This window comes from Sparus aurata, chromosome 6, assembly GCF_900880675.1.
Source record: "Sparus aurata chromosome 6, fSpaAur1.1, whole genome shotgun sequence".
Taxonomy (NCBI): Eukaryota; Metazoa; Chordata; class Actinopteri; order Spariformes; family Sparidae; genus Sparus; species Sparus aurata.
In genome coordinates this window covers 30619386-30638983 of record NC_044192.1, presented here as the reverse complement: position 1 = coordinate 30638983, position 19598 = coordinate 30619386, and the positions used below count along the sequence as shown (strand labels likewise).

Sequence of the window (19598 nt, the reverse complement as noted above, 5' to 3'; positions counted from 1 at the left end):
ATCTGCTGCCTGGTTCTCTTATGCTTTCAGAGGTCTTGTATCCATGCCTCAATGGGTCAGAACCAGATCCAATCCACCTTGGGGCTTCCATAGATTGGACACGTTCCAAGACAACCCAAGGATGCTCGATCAGATTAGGATTGGGACCAGGTCATGGTCCTGAGCACTTACATTCCTTAATCCATTCCTGAGCAGTTTCTCCTGTGTGGTTGGGTTCATTGCCCTGCTGAGGGGGGTGCTGCCGTCAGGGGGTTTACCACCCACCCAAAAACAAATGGAGACCATGTCAATACCATGTGAATGCCGGGACCCAAGGTTTCCCAGCAGAACATCTGAATGCAATGAAATGGTCATTGGTTTTCACATCACCTGTCAATAGTTTGTGATAGCTGACTGGTGTATAAGGTGAAACATGTTACCAACTGGTATCTGCTGCCACCAAGTGGACAGACAGAGGTTACTTGAGGTTTAAAATCCATAAGGAGAGGGGTTAGGGTTACCGACAGTATCAACGAGGCAGCTACTGTACATCCACAGAGGAGGCTGGATAGTTCCTCAAGCTGTCAAAGGAGATTTAACCACTCAAAGTCACTTGGGCGAGTCTTGGCGTACCTAGCACATTACATTTCACTGCCACAGTGGAAATCACCGCCTCATGCTCTCACAATTGCAGTAATATTATCACTAACTAACCATGAAGCTACACCCCATTAGACTTTGAATGATTCTCTTTATTCATACTGTTTGGTGTCTTTCATCCTTAATTAGTTCACATTTTTACCAAAATGTATCCTTCACTGAATGAGAGAGAATTCATAATTAAACCGAGGCAGGATGTGGCCTTTCTGCCTAAAGTGGCAACACTGATGGCTACAGCAGGAAACACTGACACCAGTGTTAAAAAAGCAAAAACCAAAGACGGTCACAAGATAAAGACTGGGTTCCAAGAACCACAGAAATATGATCGCATCAAAAGGATGACCTTGTTATTGAGATACTGGCTGATTAAAGTCTAACTTGGAAACTTGGTGTCACAAAAGGACATTACAGCTGAGATGACTGTAGACCTGATTTGCATGGGTATGGCCTCCAGGGTTATTGCTGCTGAGAACAGTGTGTGCACCGTTAATGACGCAGCAGGGAGAACTGTCGTGGCTGTGAGAGCTCATCAAAGGAAAGGACGACCTTAATGAGAGGGTCCAGAAACATCACGAAAACACGCCACCAGAAGAACCTGATGTAGAAGCTGGATGACTAAATGTGACTGTACAGAGAGACTGTGCTGAAGCAAGATTATGTAACTTTTTTTTTTTTTTACACCTTAAAATATCAATTTGATGGTACAGTGTTTTGTAATAGTGTGAATGGTGTCTTTGTCTCAGCCACTCCAGCCCCCCATCACTTGTTTCTGCACTCTGTAACTTCAGTGAGAGGGAAGAATCACAGCGTTACATACACGTTTACTCAAACGTACACATTTCTTTTCAACCCATAAAACTATTGTGACATGGTGAGTTTAGTTTGCAGCTACATTACCTCTTATAAGCTGTTACACACGTGGGGTTTGTATTGACGACAGTGGTGTCACACTCAGAAACTGTGGGGGGCGTCAAGTCATTCAAAACACCAATTTTTGCATAACGTTGCTTTATTGTCAGCAGTGTAAGCTAACTTACATTTTTTTGTCAAGCGTGACTGGTCAACTGCTTCTAAAAGAAAAGAAAAGAAAAAAAGTCAAAGCAGTTTGCAGTTCAGAAATGTGCAAATAGGTTTTGCAAAATACTTTTTATGATATCATAAAAAGCAGCTCCTTGATTTACAGATTGTGTTACGGCCTCACGCAACGTGTAAAACAAACGCTTAAACTTCCAAAAGATTTTCATCCTGAATTTCTTCAGTAGTTCATTACATGGACAAATACATTTAACGTTGTATTGCACATGCAAATTGAGTCAATGAATGGATCACAGTATACATTTGAGTAATGTTGTGGTGCCATTTTTGGGATTTGCTGTTTTTAACTTTAATGCGTGATGTGGTCCCAGCTGTTAAAGACAAAATGATTGGCTCTGTCTAACATCATGTGGATGTCACTAAGTGGAATGCTGAACATGGTTATGACATCTGAATTCTTAAATGTATGTGGAACAGTCCCTAAATAATTGCCACACTTTACATATTATTTTTTTGTCATGTTGTCATTCAGTGAAACCATCTCTGAACAGCTGGTGCAAAGTTAACCAAACTCATGCATAACAGGATCAACTGCATTTTATTCAAATTGCTGGTGGGGTCCGAACTTCCTCAATAGGTGGAGTGCAGCAGGTTCACTGCAGGCGAGCAGGAAGCGATAATTACTTGTTCCTGTTTATACCAGCTTCCTTCAGACGTAATATAAATTCACTGAAGCTATACCTTTGTGTGCTGCCACTACTCTTGCCATTACAGAGAACATAGGTCATAATTCTACCTTCCACACACACAAATCATAAACTGACCCGGCTTAGAACATGTACAGTGTGTATAAATAGGGATGTTAATGAAGGTTCTCAGTCATCCAGGTCACGGTAATTCTGAGTGATGTATCGTAGACAACTTGACGTGTTTCAGTTCCTTTCCTGCAATTCCCCTCCAGTTAGTTAGAACTGAAGAAGTCTCTTGGATGTGAGGTGAACCGTCTTCAAGGAACTGAAACACGTCCAGTCTCCTACGATACAGCACTTATACAAATATATAGGGATATTTATACCAAAAACTTTTTCCTGAAAGCATCAAATATCACTGTTTTAACTCTTGACTGGGCGAGCATCCAGAACCCCTTTACTCTGTGTATCTTACCAGCCGAGATCATTACACCGTCCACTAAACTAATTCTTAGTTTGCTTGCTTAAACGACATGATGCCACCCATTCTGTTATGTTGTTCATCAAACTACACAGGCTACAGCCTCAGCCTAAAACGTTTCAGTCAGCTGAAATAGTGAAGAACAGTTTGTTCAAAGATCTCCAGACAAAGGTTACTCAGTAAAGATATAATGACTGACAGGGTTAGAGCTGCCAGGCATCACTGCATCCCACTGGCAAGAACAATTCCATGATTTCCGGTCAGAATTATTTTTCAAAATAGAAGCATATCATCTACTAACTAGACAATTCCCCGCCGGGAAATCGCGAGAGTGGGCTGTGCGCTTTGCCCCGTGACGAAAAAGCAAACATGGCATCAGCAAAGTTTCCTCACCATCAAGCGGGAAAGGCCTTAAGGAACACACACATCAAGTTTTGTGGTCGTTGCTTCAGAAATGTGGAAATGGCAGCGAGTTAAAAAAGGGTGCAGTTTTGAAATTTCTCCTCCCGATTTACATTGGAGTAAATGGAGCATTTGAGAGCTACTCTTGTCGGTTAGCGGTCGATAATTCAAAAACCGTTAATCCTACCGATAAAGTAGACACATTGGGAGAAAGAAGACAAGTGTGGCTAGAACTCTGGAAAATATCACTGTTTTTGAGCCTAATTTGTGGCCAGGATCGTCATGGAAAGAGAACATTTCTGAGCAAATTTTTGGATCCCTCTCACTCTGTCAGTTGGCCCTCTCCACTCTGCTGCACGAACATTCCGCCATACACATACGCAGATTTGTGACTGTTTTGACCTCGCCCCATTCATTCCTTATGGGAAATTTATTGCAGTTTTTCGTGACTTACGTCGCGTAAAATAAATATTTCGTAAAGCTGAATAATAGCAACCCGAGTACGATCGAGCCGCACATTGAATGAGCGAAAAAAATAATCATTAAATGTAGTTTAAATGTTGGGAAATATACTGTGTGTGTGCGTTTGTGGGCATGTGAGTGCACGCTTAAGCATTGCTGTGTGTGCGTGTGTGTGTGTGTGTGTGTGTGTGTGTGTACATGTCTCTCTGTCTGTCTGTCTGTCTCATGTGTGTCTCCTGTCTGTCTGTCTGTCTGTCTGTCCCATGTGTGTCTCCTGTCTGTCTGTCTGTCTGTCTGATGTATGTCTCCTGTCTGTCTGTCTGTCTGTCTGTCTGTCTGTCTGTCACTCTCTCTCTTTGCCCAGCTGATTTTGGTTGCTAGGTGACAGTTGGCAGGGGCCGTAGCAACGGACTGTGACGGAGTCAGTTGGCCCTCTCCACTCTGCTGCACGAACATTCCCCCATACACTTGAAAACCCAGAATTTCTCCAAAATCACTCACCATCGTTCAAGGATCACAGGTCAAAAACTACACATCATAGGAAAAAAGTTCAAATACAACAAAAATACTCAAGACCTGTGCCTACATTTTAAAGCTGGAATGGTGTTTCTAGCTGAATGTATGCCAGAGCAGGAGATGTTTGAAAAACATCGCAGACTTGCGAGTTTTTTGACCTCATCCCATTCATTCCTTATGGGAAGTGTCTCGCAGCTGTTCGCGTCTTACGACGCGAAAGATTAATATTCTAGAGAACTGAATTATAGCATACAGAGTCCGATCAAGCCGCACATTGAATGAGTGAAAAAATGATCGTTTAATGTCGTTTAAATGCTGGGAAATATACTGTGTGTGTGCGTCTGTGTGCATGTGAGAGCACGCTTAAGCAGCTCTGTGTGTGTGTCTGCATGTCGCTCTGTCTGTCTGTCCGTCTGTCTGTCTGATGTGTGTCTCCTGTCTGTCTTTCTGTCTGTCTGATGTGTGTCTCCTGTGTGTCTGTCTGTCTGTCTGTCTGTCTGATGTGTGTCTAGTGTCTGTCTGTCTGTCACTCTCTCTCTTGGCCCAGCTGTTTTTGGTTGCTAGGTGACCGTTGGCAAGGGCCGTAGCAACGGCCTGTGAGGGAGCTGATTTGAGAGCAATTTCTGCCTCACATCTAGGACGTCAAACTAGTGCTATTTGGTCAAAATCTTACATGATATCAACAATTTTTTTTCACGATCGAGCCAGAAAGGCCTTAAAGAACACACTCATTAAGTTTTGTGGTCCTAGCTTCAGAAATGTGGAAATGGCAGCGAGTTAAAAAAGCGTGCAGTTTTGGAAATCCTTCTCCCGATTTACATTGGAGTAAATGGAGCATTTCAGAGCTACTCTTGTCGGTTAGCGGTCGATAATTTAAAAACCGTAAATCCTACCGATAAAGTAGACACACTGGGAGAAAGAAGACAAGTGTGGCTACAACTCTGGGAAATATCACTGTTTTTGAGCCTAATTTGTGGCCAGGATCGTCACGGAAAGAGAACATTTCTGAGCAAATTTTTGAGTCTCTCTCACTCGGTCAGTTGGCCCTCTCCACTCTGCTGCATGAACATTCCGCCATACACAATCATCGAAAACCCTGAAATTTTGTAAAATCACTCACTGTCATTCAAGGATCACAGTTCAAAAACTACACATCATAGGAAAAAAGTTCAAATACAACTTAAATACTCAGGACTTGTGCCTACATTTTAAAGCTGAAATGGTGTTTCCACGTGAACGTATGCCAGAGTAGGAGATGTTTGAAAAACGTCGCAGATTTGCGAGTTTTTTGAACTCGCCCCATTCATTCCTTATGGGAAATTTATCGCAGTTTTTCGCGACTTATGTCGCGAAAGATTAATATTTCGTAAAGCTGAATATTGGCAACCCGAGTCCGATCGAGCCGCACATTGAATGAGCGAAAAAATAATCATTAATGTAGTTTAAATGTTGGGAAATATACTGTGTGTGCGTTTGCATGTATGTGAGTGCAAGCTTAAGCATGGCTGTGTGTGTGTGTGTGTGTGTACATGTCTCTCTGTCTGTCTGTCTGTCTCATGTGTGTCTCCTGTCTGTCTGTCTGTCCGATGTGTGTCTCCTGTCTGTCTGTCTGTCTGTCTGATGTATGTCTCCTGTCTGTATGTCTGTCACTCTCTCTCTTTGCCCAGCTGATTTCGGTTGCTAGGTGACAGTTGGCAGGGGCCGTAGCAACGGACTGTGATGGAGTCAGTTGGCCCTCTCCACTCTGCTGCACGAACATTCCCCCTTACACAATCATTGAAAACCCAGAATTTCTCCAAAATCACTCACCATCGTTCAAGGATCACAGTTCAAAAACTACACATCATAGGAAAAAAGTTCAAATACAACAAAACTACTCAAGACCTGTGCCTACATAAAGCTGGAATGGTGTTTCTAGCTGAATGTATGCCAGAGCAGGAGATGTTTGAAAACATCGCAGACTTGCGAGTTTTTTGACCTCATCCCATTCATTCCTTATGGGAAGTGTCTCGCAGCTGTTCGCGTCTTACGACGCGAAAGATTAATATTCTAGAGAACTGAATTAGAGCATACAGAGTCCGATCAAGCCGCACATTGAATGAGTGAAAAAATGATCGTTTAATGTCGTTTAAATGCTGGGAAATATACTGTGTGTGTGCGTCTGTGTGCATATGAGAGCACGCTTAAGCAGCTCTGTGTGTGTGTCTACATGTCGCTCTGTCTGTCTGTCCGTCTGTCTGTCTGATGTGTGTCTCCTGTCTGTCTGTCTGTCTGTCTGTCTGTCTGTCTGATGTGTGTCTAGTGTCTGTCTGTCTGTCACTCTCTCTCTTGGCCCAGCTGTTTTTGGTTGCTAGGTGACCGTTGGCAAGGGCCGTAGCAACGGCCTGTGAGGGAGCTGATTTGAGAGCAATTTCTGCCTCACATCTAGGACGTCAAACTAGTGCTATTTGGTCAAGATCATACATGATATCGACAATTTTTTTTCACGATCGAGCCAGAAAGGCCTAAAAGAACACACTCATTAATTTTTGTGGTCCTAGCTTCAGAAATGTGGAAATGGCAGCGAGTTAAAAAAGAGTGCAGTTTTGGAAATCCTTCTCCCGATTTACATTGGAGTAAATGGAGCATTTCAGAGCTACTCTTGTCGGTTAGCGGTCGATAATTCAAAAACCGTAAATCCTACCGATAAAGTGGACACATTGGGAGAAAGAAGACACGTGTGGCTAAAACTCTGGAAAATATCACTGTTTTTGAGCCTAATTTGTGGCCAGGATCATCACGGAATCACGGTTCTCTCACTCTGTCAGTTGGCCCTCTCCACTCTGCTGCACGAACATTCCGCCATACACAATCATTGAAAACCCAGAATTTTTCCAAAATCCCTCACCGTCATTCAAGGATCACAGTTCAAAAACTACACATCATAGGAAAAAAGTTCAAATACAATTTAAATACTCAGTACTTGTGCCTACATTTTAAAGCTGAAATGGTGTTTCTACGTGAACGTATGCCAGAGCAGGAGATGTTTGAAAAACGTTGCAGATTTGCGACTTTTTTGGCCTCCCCCCATTCATTCCTTATGGGAAACTTTATCGCAGTTTTCGCGACTTATGTCGTGAAAAATTAACATTTCGTAAAGCTGAATAATAGCAACCCGAGTCCGATCGAGCCGCACATTGAATGAGCAAAAAAATAATCATTAAATGTAGTTTAAATGTTGGGAAATATACTGTGTGTGCGTTTGTGGGCATGTGAGTGCACGCTTAAACATTGCTGTGTGTGTGTGTGTGTGTGTGTGTGTGTGTGTGTACATGTCTCTCTGTCTGTCTGTCTGTCTCATGTGTGTCTCCTGTCTGTCTGTCTGTCTGTCTGTCTGTCTGTCCGATGTGTGTCTCCTGTCTGTCTGTCTGATGTATGTCTCCTGTCTGTCTGTCTGTCTGTCTGTCTGTCACTCTCTCTCTTTGCCCAGCTGATTTCGGTTGCTAGGTGACAGTTGGCAGGGGCCGTAGCAACGGACGAGTTTTTTGACCTCATCCCATTCATTCCTTATGGCAAGTGTCTCGCAGCTGTTCGCGTCTTACGACGCGAAAGATTAATATTCTAGAGAACTGAATTATAGCATACAGAGTCCGATCAAGCCGCACATTGAATGAGTGAAAAAATGATCGTTTAATGTCGTTTAAATGCTGGGAAATATACTGTGTGTGTGCGTCTGTGTGCATATGAGAGCACGCTTAAGCAGCTCTGTGTGTGTGTCTACATGTCGCTCTGTCTGTCTGTCCGTCTGTCTGTCTGATGTGTGTCTCCTGTCTGTCTGTCTGTCTGTCTGTCTGTCTGTCTGATGTGTGTCTAGTGTCTGTCTGTCTGTCACTCTCTCTCTTGGCCCAGCTGTTTTTGGTTGCTAGGTGACCGTTGGCAAGGGCCGTAGCAACGGCCTGTGAGGGAGCTGATTTGAGAGCAATTTCTGCCTCACATCTAGGACGTCAAACTAGTGCTATTTGGTCAAGATCATACATGATATCGACAATTTTTTTTCACGATCGAGCCAGAAAGGCCTAAAAGAACACACTCATTAATTTTTGTGGTCCTAGCTTCAGAAATGTGGAAATGGCAGCGAGTTAAAAAAGAGTGCAGTTTTGGAAATCCTTCTCCCGATTTACATTGGAGTAAATGGAGCATTTCAGAGCTACTCTTGTCGGTTAGCGGTCGATAATTCAAAAACCGTAAATCCTACCGATAAAGTGGACACATTGGGAGAAAGAAGACAAGTGTGGCTAAAACTCTGGAAAATATCACTGTTTTTGAGCCTAATTTGTGGCCAGGATCATCACGGAATCACGGTTCTCTCACTCTGTCAGTTGGCCCTCTCCACTCTGCTGCACGAACATTCCGCCATACACAATCATTGAAAACCCAGAATTTTTCCAAAATCACTCACCGTCATTCAAGGATCACAGTTCAAAAACTACACATCATAGGAAAAAAGTTCAAATACAATTTAAATACTCAGTACTTGTGCCTACATTTTAAAGCTGAAATGGTGTTTCTACGTGAACGTATGCCAGAGCAGGAGATGTTTGAAAACGTTGCAGATTTGCGACTTTTTTGGCCTCCCCCCATTCATTCCTTATGGGAAACTTTATCGCAGTTTTCGCGACTTATGTCGTGAAAAATTAACATTTCGTAAAGCTGAATAATAGCAACCCGAGTCCGATCGAGCCGCACATTGAATGAGCAAAAAAATAATCATTAAATGTAGTTTAAATGTTGGGAAATATACTGTGTGTGCGTTTGTGGGCATGTGAGTGCACGCTTAAACATTGCTGTGTGTGTGTGTGTGTGTGTGTGTGTGTGTGTGTACATGTCTCTCTGTCTGTCTGTCTGTCTCATGTGTGTCTCCTGTCTGTCTGTCTGTCTGTCTGTCCGATGTGTGTCTCCTGTCTGTCTGTCTGATGTATGTCTCCTGTCTGTCTGTCTGTCTGTCTGTCTGTCACTCTCTCTCTTTGCCCAGCTGATTTCGGTTGCTAGGTGACAGTTGGCAGGGGCCGTAGCAACGGACGAGTTTTTTGACCTCATCCCATTCATTCCTTATGGCAAGTGTCTCGCAGCTGTTCGCGTCTTACGACGCGAAAGATTAATATTCTAGAGAACTGAATTATAGCATACAGAGTCCGATCAAGCCGCACATTGAATGAGTGAAAAAATGATCGTTTAATGTCGTTTAAATGCTGGGAAATATACTGTGTGTGTGCGTCTGTGTGCATGTGAGAGCACGCTTAAGCAGCTCTGTGTGTGTGTCTACATGTCGCTCTGTCTGTCTGTCCGTCTGTCTGTCTGATGTGTGTCTCCTGTCTGTCTTTCTGTCTGTCTGATGTGTGTCTCCTGTGTGTCTGTCTGTCTGTCTGTCTGTCTGATGTGTGTCTAGTGTCTGTCTGTCTGTCACTCTCTCTCTTGGCCCAGCTGTTTTTGGTTGCTAGGTGACCGTTGGCAAGGGCCGTAGCAACGGCCTGTGAGGGAGCTGATTTGAGAGCAATTTCTGCCTCACATCTAGGACGTCAAACTAGTGCTATTTGGTCAAAATCATACATGATATCGACAATTTTTTTTCACGATCGAGCCAGAAAGGCCTTCAAGAACACACTCATTAAGTTTTGTGGTCCTAGCTTCAGAAATGTGGAAATGGCAGCGAGTTAAAAAAGAGTGCAGTTTTGGAAATCCTTCTCCCGATTTACATTGGAGTAAATGGAGCATTTCAGAGCTACTCTTGTCGGTTAGCGGTCGATAATTCAAAAAACCGTAAATCCTACCGATAAAGTGGACACATTGGGAGAAAGAAGACAAGTGTGGCTACAACTCTGGAAAGTATCACTGTTTTTGAGCCTAATTTGTGGCCAGGATCGTCACGGAAAGAGAAAATCTCTGAGCGAATTTTTGAATCTCGCTCACTCTGTCAGTTGGTCCTCTCCACTGTGCTGCACGAACATTCCGCCATACACACTCATTGAAAACCCTGAATTTCTCCAAAATCACTCACCGCCATTCAAGGGTCACAGTTCAAAAACTACACATCGTAGGAAAAAAGTTCAAATACAACAAAAATACTCAGGACTTGTGCCTACATTTTAAAGCTGGAATGGTGTTTCCACGTGAACGTATGCCCGAACAGGAGATGTTTGAAAAATGTCGCAGATTTGCGACTTTTTTGACCTCGCCCCATTCATTCCTTATGGGAAATTTATCGCAGTTTTTCGCGACTCACGTCGCGAAAAATTCATATTTTCCGGAGAAAAATAATAGCATACCGAGTCCGCCCGAGCCGCACGTTTTGATGTATTTTTTGTTTGTATTCGCTCAACGGTGCGGGGCGTGAAAAGTGCCAAAAAAAGGACGGAAGAAGAAAAATAAAAAGAGGCGCGAGCAATAACAATAGTGGGCTGTGCTCCGCACAGCCCACTATGGACACCTATAGCTCTGCTATAGAGGTGTCCATAGTGGGCTGGCGAGCACAGCCCACTAATTACAAGCCACTGGCCGTGAAGAGTATTTCTCTGTCAAAAAAAAACACCAATCAAAGAATTGAGCAAAATGCAAGCCTGTCAGTAAGCATTAGTGAATAGTGCATTGCTCCTCTGTCCTTCTGCAATGCAACATAAATGGCATGGCCTTGTTTTCAGAACAGTTGTGACACTTTTAGTGACACATGCACATTATTTACCCTTTTATTGCTGCTTCAATAAAAAGCCCACTGATAATGAGACCATAACTCTGCAGGGAAATCATGGCTGGGCCTCAAGAAACTGTGAGAACAACCAAACCATATAGTTCCTCTTTGGCCCTCATTTCCCCTGGTTCCTCTTATTGACTTCCTTTTACATTGTGGCTAGGTCTTTAAAAACTTTTTAAAATTATTATTATTATGTTTGTTTTCACCCTATACACCCTATTATCTCAGTATATAATGAGAAATTACGTATCATTAGGTTCCACAAATGAAGCAAAAATACAATGCTGTTGAAAAATAACTATTATTATTATTATTATTATTATTATTATTACTATTATTATTATCATATTACTATTACTATTGTTATTATTACTATATTATCATATTACCATATTACAGTTTTTTATGTTATTTATTTTATGTTACTCAGTTCTTATGTCATGACTTCTAGCTTTATATATATTTATTTCTATGTGAATAAATAAATAAAATTTAGGTTGAAGTTGAAGTTGATTATTTCCATACTATTTGACTTAATACTGACTTTTATTATATTTTACAGTAAACACTGTACGTTTTACTCCAGGTGAATGCTTTAATTATAATGCAATCATATAATAATCACACAGTGGAACGCTGGGGCTTGATGAGGATTTTTACTTTTGACAGTTGGGGTATAAGTAGTTTTATTTTAGTAAATTCCTACTATCATCATTATCATCATTGTCATTGTTGTTATTGTTTCATCCATGTTGCTCCTCTCTTGCCATATCATAATTAAAAGCGATTGGTTTGCATAATCTCGGTTTGTGTGTGTTGACCAGGTTTTATTGTGAAAACGTGGGAGCGGAAGTGTGTGTCGTGTTGTTGCCTGCTGCACGCGCGCTGCGGAACACGGCCGTCCTCAGAGTCTCAGTCAGTCAGTCAGCAGCCTGTGTGTGTCTGTGTCTGTCTGTGTCTGTCTCGGACTGGACCGGTCATGATGGCTCTGGCTGCGGTGCTCCTGCTCGGACTATTGGCCGCGTGCCGGGCCCAGTTCGCTCCACCTACAGTCAACATCAGCCTGGACGAGGACCCAGAGGTGCGGTGGGCGCCTCTCACCAAAGTCTTTGACGTAGAGTACCTGAAGAAAGCCGCCGCAGAGGTCATTGAGTGAGTTTGGCAGACAGCCATGTTGTTATGATTGACGATAAGAAGCAGTCGAAGTTATGTTTGACAGTTGTTTACCTGTTGAACGTGCTCATTACAATGTAATGATGTGTTTATCAGCTGATGCAGAAGATAGCCATCGGTCAGGAGTAATAGTGCAGGGCTAAGTAGTTTTTAATAGTTTAGGAATATTGTTAAGGAACTAACAGATTTCTGATTGCATGGTTTTCACTTCCAAGCACATTATCAGTGACGGCAAACAAAGAGCAGGCTGAACTATCTATAATCATCACACAACCACAAATGGCAAATATATCAGTCCAGTTTGAAAGCTAGGTTTTTTGCTAACACCTTGTGCCAGCCCTGAAACAGCAGGCAGTGTAACTTCTGGATTGGTGAGCACTTTGTTGTCCTGTTGTTTATCTTTCTGGTGTGCTGACAGTGACTGCACTGAGTCTGACATGCTTTTTCCCCCTTGTTTTCAGCTCCACCGTTCCAAAATGGGTGCATCAGGCATTGATACCCATTGTGACGGCCCTGGAGAAGTATGTTCCTCAGCCTTACGCGGGGGAGATCCGCGGCATGGCCTCAAACCTTGGAGGAAGCCTTTCAGATGTCATCATTCTCAACTTTGCCTATGAAGTGACTGCGTATGTATGGCTTTAAATCCGATTACACATTTGTGTGTACTACGCAGGGTGCTCAGAATGTGTGAAACGTGTGCAGGATTGAGGTGAACGCCATCTCATGCATGCAAACAAACTTTATTCGTTCCTAGATTTTGCACTAGCATCGTAGCTCAGGACAAAAATGGGCACGTGTACCACGGCAGGAACCTTGATTATCCACATGATGTCTTGAGGAATATGACTGTCAACGTAGTTTTCCTCAAGAATGGAGAGGTACAGTATGTATTCACAGCATTCAAAACTAAATAACTATGGTGCCTCCTCTAACTGGAAATAAAAAAAAAAAAAAAAAAAAGCAGCCAAGAATGATTTATCCAGAATAACAAATCAGGCAGTACATTATGCAAGTGCAAAATTAAAGGTCTTTGTATAACGATGAGGTCGCAAAAGATAAACATTTGTATTGCTGTCAGGTGGCGTACCAGGGAACCACATTTGCCGGATACGTTGGCCTGTGGACGGGACAGAGTCCGAACAAGTTTACAGTCTCTGGTGACCAACGAGGTAAGACAGCATCTCTTCTCAGCGGCCACGTGTGCCGAGACATTTTGTCTCCATGTTTATCAACGTCTTTGTGATCATCAGGCAGTGAACATCTGTGGAACTGGTGGAAGAATGTGGTGTCCGCGTTCCTCTTTCGGAGGTCCCCAGTGAGCTGGTTGGTCAGAGAGGTGAGTGGGTTATTGAAGTTAGTAATAATAATGAGCATATAACCGCGTGAGGAAATGAAACTTTGATGGCGTCCAAACTATGCAGACGCTGGAGGCAGCAGAGGACTTTCAGGATGCAGTGATGCGCCTTTCAAAAATCCCCATCATCACTGGAGTGTATTACATTGTGGCTGGGGTCCGAGCCGGGGAGGGGGCCGTCATCACCAGAGACCGGACGGGACCCGCTGATATCTGGCCGCTGGAGCCTGTGTCGGGAGGGTAGGCGAAATAAAGAATCTGAGGAAAATCTGGTACATCGGAGGCGTGTGTTGCACATTTGAACCTAAATATATGACGTTGTTGTGTTCCTCTTTTAGGTGGTACAGAGTGGAGACTAATTATGACCACTGGCTTCCTCCCCCAGCCAGAGATCATCGAAAGTGAGTCATCTCACATGATGAATGCTTCCACAATATTCTTGTTGTCGCTACTATTAATACGCTGTGATGCAGTGTTGGGTTACCACACTGCAACAATAATGCGTCACATATGATTACAACACGTTTCTAATAGGATTAAAAGGTGCGATATGTAAGAATCGGTCACCCGTCAAATTCACACTTAAAACAAGTAGGAGGCAGAATGTTACGAGAGTAAGCACGAAATGCTGCTAACTGTAGCCGCTGTTAGCTCAGTTAGCCATGCAGATAGCGGTCCGGTCTGTGAGCTCGGAGCAGTGGGGAAGTGTCGGTGTTTAACCCTGCTAGCACAGGAGCTTTGGAACCAAGACAGGCCGGGGCTGGCTGTTAGCACGGTAACTTCAGGAGATATCTATATATATTTAGATATTGCAGTCAAGGGTAGACCGATTAAAAGGGCCAATATTCATCATCTGATTGGTTACACATCACGAGTAATAGCCTAGTAACGCAGAATAAGCTGAATCTGCAAAGTAACTGGTAACTAAAGTTAGCAAATAAATGTAGTGGAGAGGAGGTAAAACGTAGCACAAAACAGAAATACTAAAGTAAAGTACCTCAAAATTGTTTCTTCAGTTAAGTACTCGAGTCAAGTGTAGTTTAGTTACATTCCATCACTGGTTATTCTCAACTTTGACACTAAGATTTGTTTTTATCTTTACTGCAAATGTATAATGTTTATAATTGACATATCAGTCGACCCCTAGCTATAATGTAAAAACTGTAATTTATTTACATTCTGTTGATAATTTCAGTGAATTTTTGAATATTTAACTAAAATCTTACATACTGCACCTTTAACGGTAATATTATGACACTTACAATGTTCAGTTATGCGTTACCACCTGAAATTAGGTGTTCATAGATGTTGTTGAACCTGGTTAATTCAAGGCAGCTTATAACGATATATTTGTCTTAACTTTTGTCAGTATGAACATGTTATACATAGTTAGATCGGTTAGCTTCACCGTACTTTAGTCATTCAGTACATTTAATAGAAACCATATACACCATTGAATGATATCTTCACGGAGAGCAAAAGAGACAGAAAAAGGTTGTGACTCCTGACCTTTTGAAACAGAAATTTAGCCGTCAATAAGTCATCAAGGCTCCACTGATCAAAAAATCAAAAAGGGTTTTCATAACATTTGATCCAAGTGGTGAACATTGCTCATTGTCTGCCACCTTTGTTCGTCAAACTAAAACATAACTTCATCTGATAGGAAACATATATTTATATCAGTGTTGGGTTTGTTTGTTTTCTTTACGTTACTGCCTACTACATGAAAGTCTTCCCACTTTTTTCTGTTTGGTTTTCACCAAACTACAGCCCCAAGAGTGCTGCAAGCGCTACCAGTTTAGAAGGCCAGTCTTTTTCACGTATCTTTGCTGCCGTGGTAGAAAGAACTGTAAGTGGCTGCCAACAAATCAATCACAGCTGATCATTATCCCCTTCCAACAGTGTATGGGCGGGTGGTTAGGTCTCATGAGAGTCAAGCTTACTCAACACATTGTGGTGCCAATTCCCACCTCACAGACTGCCCTGAGGGTCATAAGAGCCAGTTTTTGCAGTGAGAGGCGTCTTTTTCCAGTGTACATTGTACGTTACAGTGTGGCACTATCTTGGAACTAAACGACACTGCTGTTTTGTGTTCACTCTATAGAGAAGCAGCTGAAAAAGCACTAAATGCTACGGGCCAAGATCACATCAACATGGAGACACTTTATCAGGCGAGTACCCACTAATGAATCAATAGGTCAGGGGACTAAAGTACACATGATACTGAAACAAATCAAACACTGAACATTTTGAAAGTCAACGCATGGATTTGTAACAGAGGTCCTGCCCTTACAGGTTTTGTCGCTGTTTCCAGTGTGTAACGGGTGAGTAGAACGTCATCTGTTCACTACGCTCCCGTGTTTTTGTTTCAAGCAATCACATGACTGTTAATGTTGCTGAGGTGGGGCTGCTGTGTGCATACCAGTTTCTGTTCCCTTTGCGCTACCTCAGCAGTAGTGTCAGTAGGCCTTTGTTAGACACCACACTTCAACACATGGGGAGTAGCATATAGAACAGCAATACATGTTTAGCAGAGCATTAACATTTTAAGCGCCCTACAGGGTTATTATTCGTATGCTTTTATATTTTAAGGAGCCCTTAACACGGCTTGTTTTGATGAACATTGTTTTGCGTGTCATCTTTATTGTCTGATGTTGATTATCTCCCAGGATTACAGTTTACACAACAACAATGATGGCAGCAAAGCCAGAGATGTACAGCACACTTGTCAGGCAGCAGGTAATTACATTCCAACTTGAATGCATACCGTATTGATGTTTAAACTCTCAATTTCTCTGTCCTGGACATACAAGACTCACTCGTACCTTTCTCTTTCAAGGGCTGCCGACCAAACTGAGAGGTGTTGGAGCAGCCAACAACCTTCAGATTTTTGCCGCGGAGTGCCCTGAAAATCACAGATCTATGCAGATTCATCGTCCTGTTAGAGATTATATAATCAATGGAGGATGGAAGGAAATTCAACTAATTTTTTAGGGTGAAGGTGCTTTTCTGCCTCTAATGAACAAAAAATGTCATGATCATTTTTATCACCTTTGTACCTGTAATGTATATGTCAAGCTTAATAAAACTTTGGTTACCTTAATGGTCGCAGTCATCTGGAGTCAGCTGAAGAACGGTTAAGTGACAAAACTTGAAATACAGCAAACGTTGACATAAACCCAGAGTGCAATGGGGTAAACTGAGCGTGTAGATGAACTAGTTTGACTAGTCTGTGAATCCCTCAGTTTTTAAATATTAGTCACCCAAACTCACCTCCAAGAGTTTGACAGGATCAGGCTGGGTGTACAATAGGAAGCGTGACTGACAAGAAAGGAAGGCGTTGGCTCCGCAGACATAAAAAAATGAACAAGTTATTAAGAAAAATCAAGTAAACTTATACATACTGCAAGAAACTTAACTGGTTATGAAACAGTCTCAATTTAAGAATAATGATTTTCTACCTAAACAAATGAGACCCTCAGCAACACAATCAGTCTGTATAGTTAAAGTAGTCATTTTCAATGTCTGTCTCTGGGGCAGATTCCATCTTATCAAGGTTTGAAAAGTCATAGAATTAACCTGAACCGTTTTTATATGATGGAGTGCTGCAGATGACTGAGGTGTCTCAGCCTGAGGGAAGAGGCCACTCTGTAGTCAGGTGGTTCAGCACAGTGTTGTCCAGGAATCTCTCAGACCAGTCCTCTCACCTGATATTACTCGGCCAATCAGATCTGTAAATCGAATCTGTGAGCGAGGTAGATCCACGCTGTTAATCAAGAATGGACATGTTCATTCTTCCCACTGGCAGTTCAAAACAAGTTTGTCTCTAATCTGAGACGGTGACTGTTATCAGAAGGCGTCATGTGAGAGCCACCAATAGACACAGTACAAAGCATCTCCTGTGCTAACATGCCCCCCTCAGAGCACAGAGAAGGACTTTAATTCAAGCATATTTTTAAATGCCATATTGAAAATTATATAAAGATTATTTTTTAATCTGACAGGACTTCTGGTTCTACATGCAGACTTGATTACTGCGATTCCTTTCCTTTAGGCCGACCTACCTACGGCAAGAGTTCTGTCACACACTGTACATCACATCACACCGACCCTTCGACAGCTGCATTGTCTCCCAGAGGTCCTGGTTTGTGGTGGACATCCCCACCTTGTCTGCTGCCTCCTTTTTGGAATCCTTAAGGATCCGCTGCTCATCAAGAAGAACCAGCAGGAGAGCTTTGGAGGGGGCGAGAGTTAGTTGGTGGCGTTGTTGGGTTATTGATGCGGAAGGTGGAGATTCTGCAGTTCAGGACAAGGAAAATGGTGGGGAGAATATGTGTCCTTGGAGGATGTACTGGTGTTTGCTTTTGTGGCATTTAATAATGTTTTGAGTTTATGGTTTGGTAGTTCTCTCCTCATGTGTCACGTTTCACCTTCCACTTCCTATCTTTCTGGGTTTTCCCCTCGCTCTTCCTTGGTACGTCTGTTTTGTGCGTCCTGGTCCTGTCTTCCCTGTGTGTTTTCTTATATTTGCTTCTTGATCCTTCGTGTTATGCTGGTTTGTAGTTTGCTCCGTGTTTTGCTCTTGGATTAATCTTGTTTTGTTGTCTGACAACAGAACAGGTTTGTCTTATCTTTGAAAAAGGACTGAAAAAGGACACTGTCCTGTGTGCGTGTCCACTGAGCTGAAATCATTTGGTTCTGTGTTTGTTGTATTTTGTGTATTTGTTTACACTGTGTGTAGGTTCATTTTGTCTCCAACAGACAGGATGGGCACATGTAGATTTCTGTGAAACACGTCGCCGGATAAGTTCTCAGAGGAACAAGAGATAAAGACCGAAATCCTGCGGGCAGCCTGTATAAAGGGGATGTGTCTGTGATGTGTCTGTGAACTAGGAGAGGGGAAAAAAAGGAACTGACATTATCTAAAAACTTTCCCTTCCTTTGACCAGATCGTTGCACACAAAGCATCTCAGCCCTGAAGATGTGGGCGGATAAAGCTTTATGAGGCTTTGGGGATTTCTAAAATGATTTGAAGCGTCAGGGCTTCATTCTCAGCAAGAGCGACATCTAGTGGCATACTGACGTTAAAGCAGCCTTTCATGAGTGAGACCGAAGCACAGGCACAGCGCACACTCTTTCAGTCATCCTTAGAATTGAAAGTAGTCGTCATAAAAGTTTGTCTGCAGTAAAAGGCTGTAAAAGGCTGTGTGTAAAAACTGATGTACTATGTAGGCTAATCTTGTTTACCAATTTAGTTTAGAACCTCCCAAGAACCGACCACACGGAATGCGATAAGTTCGTTTCAAGGCATTGCATTTTCCGGCTCCTCCTCCGGTGCTTAGCTGCGGTGCTAATAACCTGTGACCTGTAGTTTCCCCAGTAAATACACCGAACTCTTTAGCTGCTGTGGTCCCTCATGACCGGCCCGCTGCTGCTCTTCTTGGATTATACTTCTGCTACAGAGCCTCTCTTCGCTGCTGGAGAGTCTCTGAGGGACACGGCCCTCCCTGGAGACACTCTGCCTGTCTGCTCTCTCCAGCCCAGAGACACAGCTGTGAGCCAAATGGGTCAGCGTGTATAAAGGGAAAAGTCAGCTGGCAGTCTGCTCACCACTGCCTGCGATGCAGACGCCCCGGCACACATGAATAAATGCTTAATACGGTGTAGGCGGGTCATTTGATGGAAACTGTCCCTATTCTTACAGAAAATCACACCCTAAAGCAACTTAAGACTTACATTTTTACAAACGTTGTAATACCATAATAGGTTATTTATACAATTACTGTCCCCAGGCATTTATAGGAAGAAAGTGCCTTATTTTGAGTTCAAAAATATGATGAAAGTAAATGTCCTCTGCAGTCGCATCACTGCTGCCGTGTAATTATTTTTGAATTAAAATCACACTCATGACATACTTATACTTCCTTTGACCTCCACTGTCTCTTCTCAGTTGCTGAGAACATTTATCTCAGGATCTCATACGAAGCTTTCGGTTGACGTCTCTGGTGTGAAAAAAGTGGAATACGAATGGATCAAATTTCCCGGTTAGGAGAGTTTTACATGATGGACAGCATGTGGTGTGTGGTACCGCTGCCAGCTATTTTGTAAAGGCATTTTTCATGA

The 19598-nt window shown here is 42.7% G+C and overlaps 1 protein-coding gene across 1 annotated transcript; it reads left to right on the top strand.

Moving 5' to 3' along the window:
* The first annotated feature begins 11832 nt into the window (after window positions 1–11832).
* On the top strand, window positions 11833–16578 carry LOC115582598 (N-acylethanolamine-hydrolyzing acid amidase-like). Its single transcript, XM_030418636.1, has 11 exons — window positions 11833–12100; window positions 12583–12747; window positions 12876–12999; window positions 13200–13290; window positions 13372–13457; window positions 13543–13715; window positions 13814–13876; window positions 15580–15646; window positions 15771–15799; window positions 16145–16214; window positions 16315–16578. The coding sequence occupies exons 1-11, from the start codon at window positions 11928–11930 to the stop codon at window positions 16330–16332; spliced, it is 1059 nt and encodes a 352-aa protein (XP_030274496.1). The 5' UTR covers window positions 11833–11927; the 3' UTR covers window positions 16333–16578.
* The last annotated feature ends 3020 nt before the right edge of the window (window positions 16579–19598 follow it).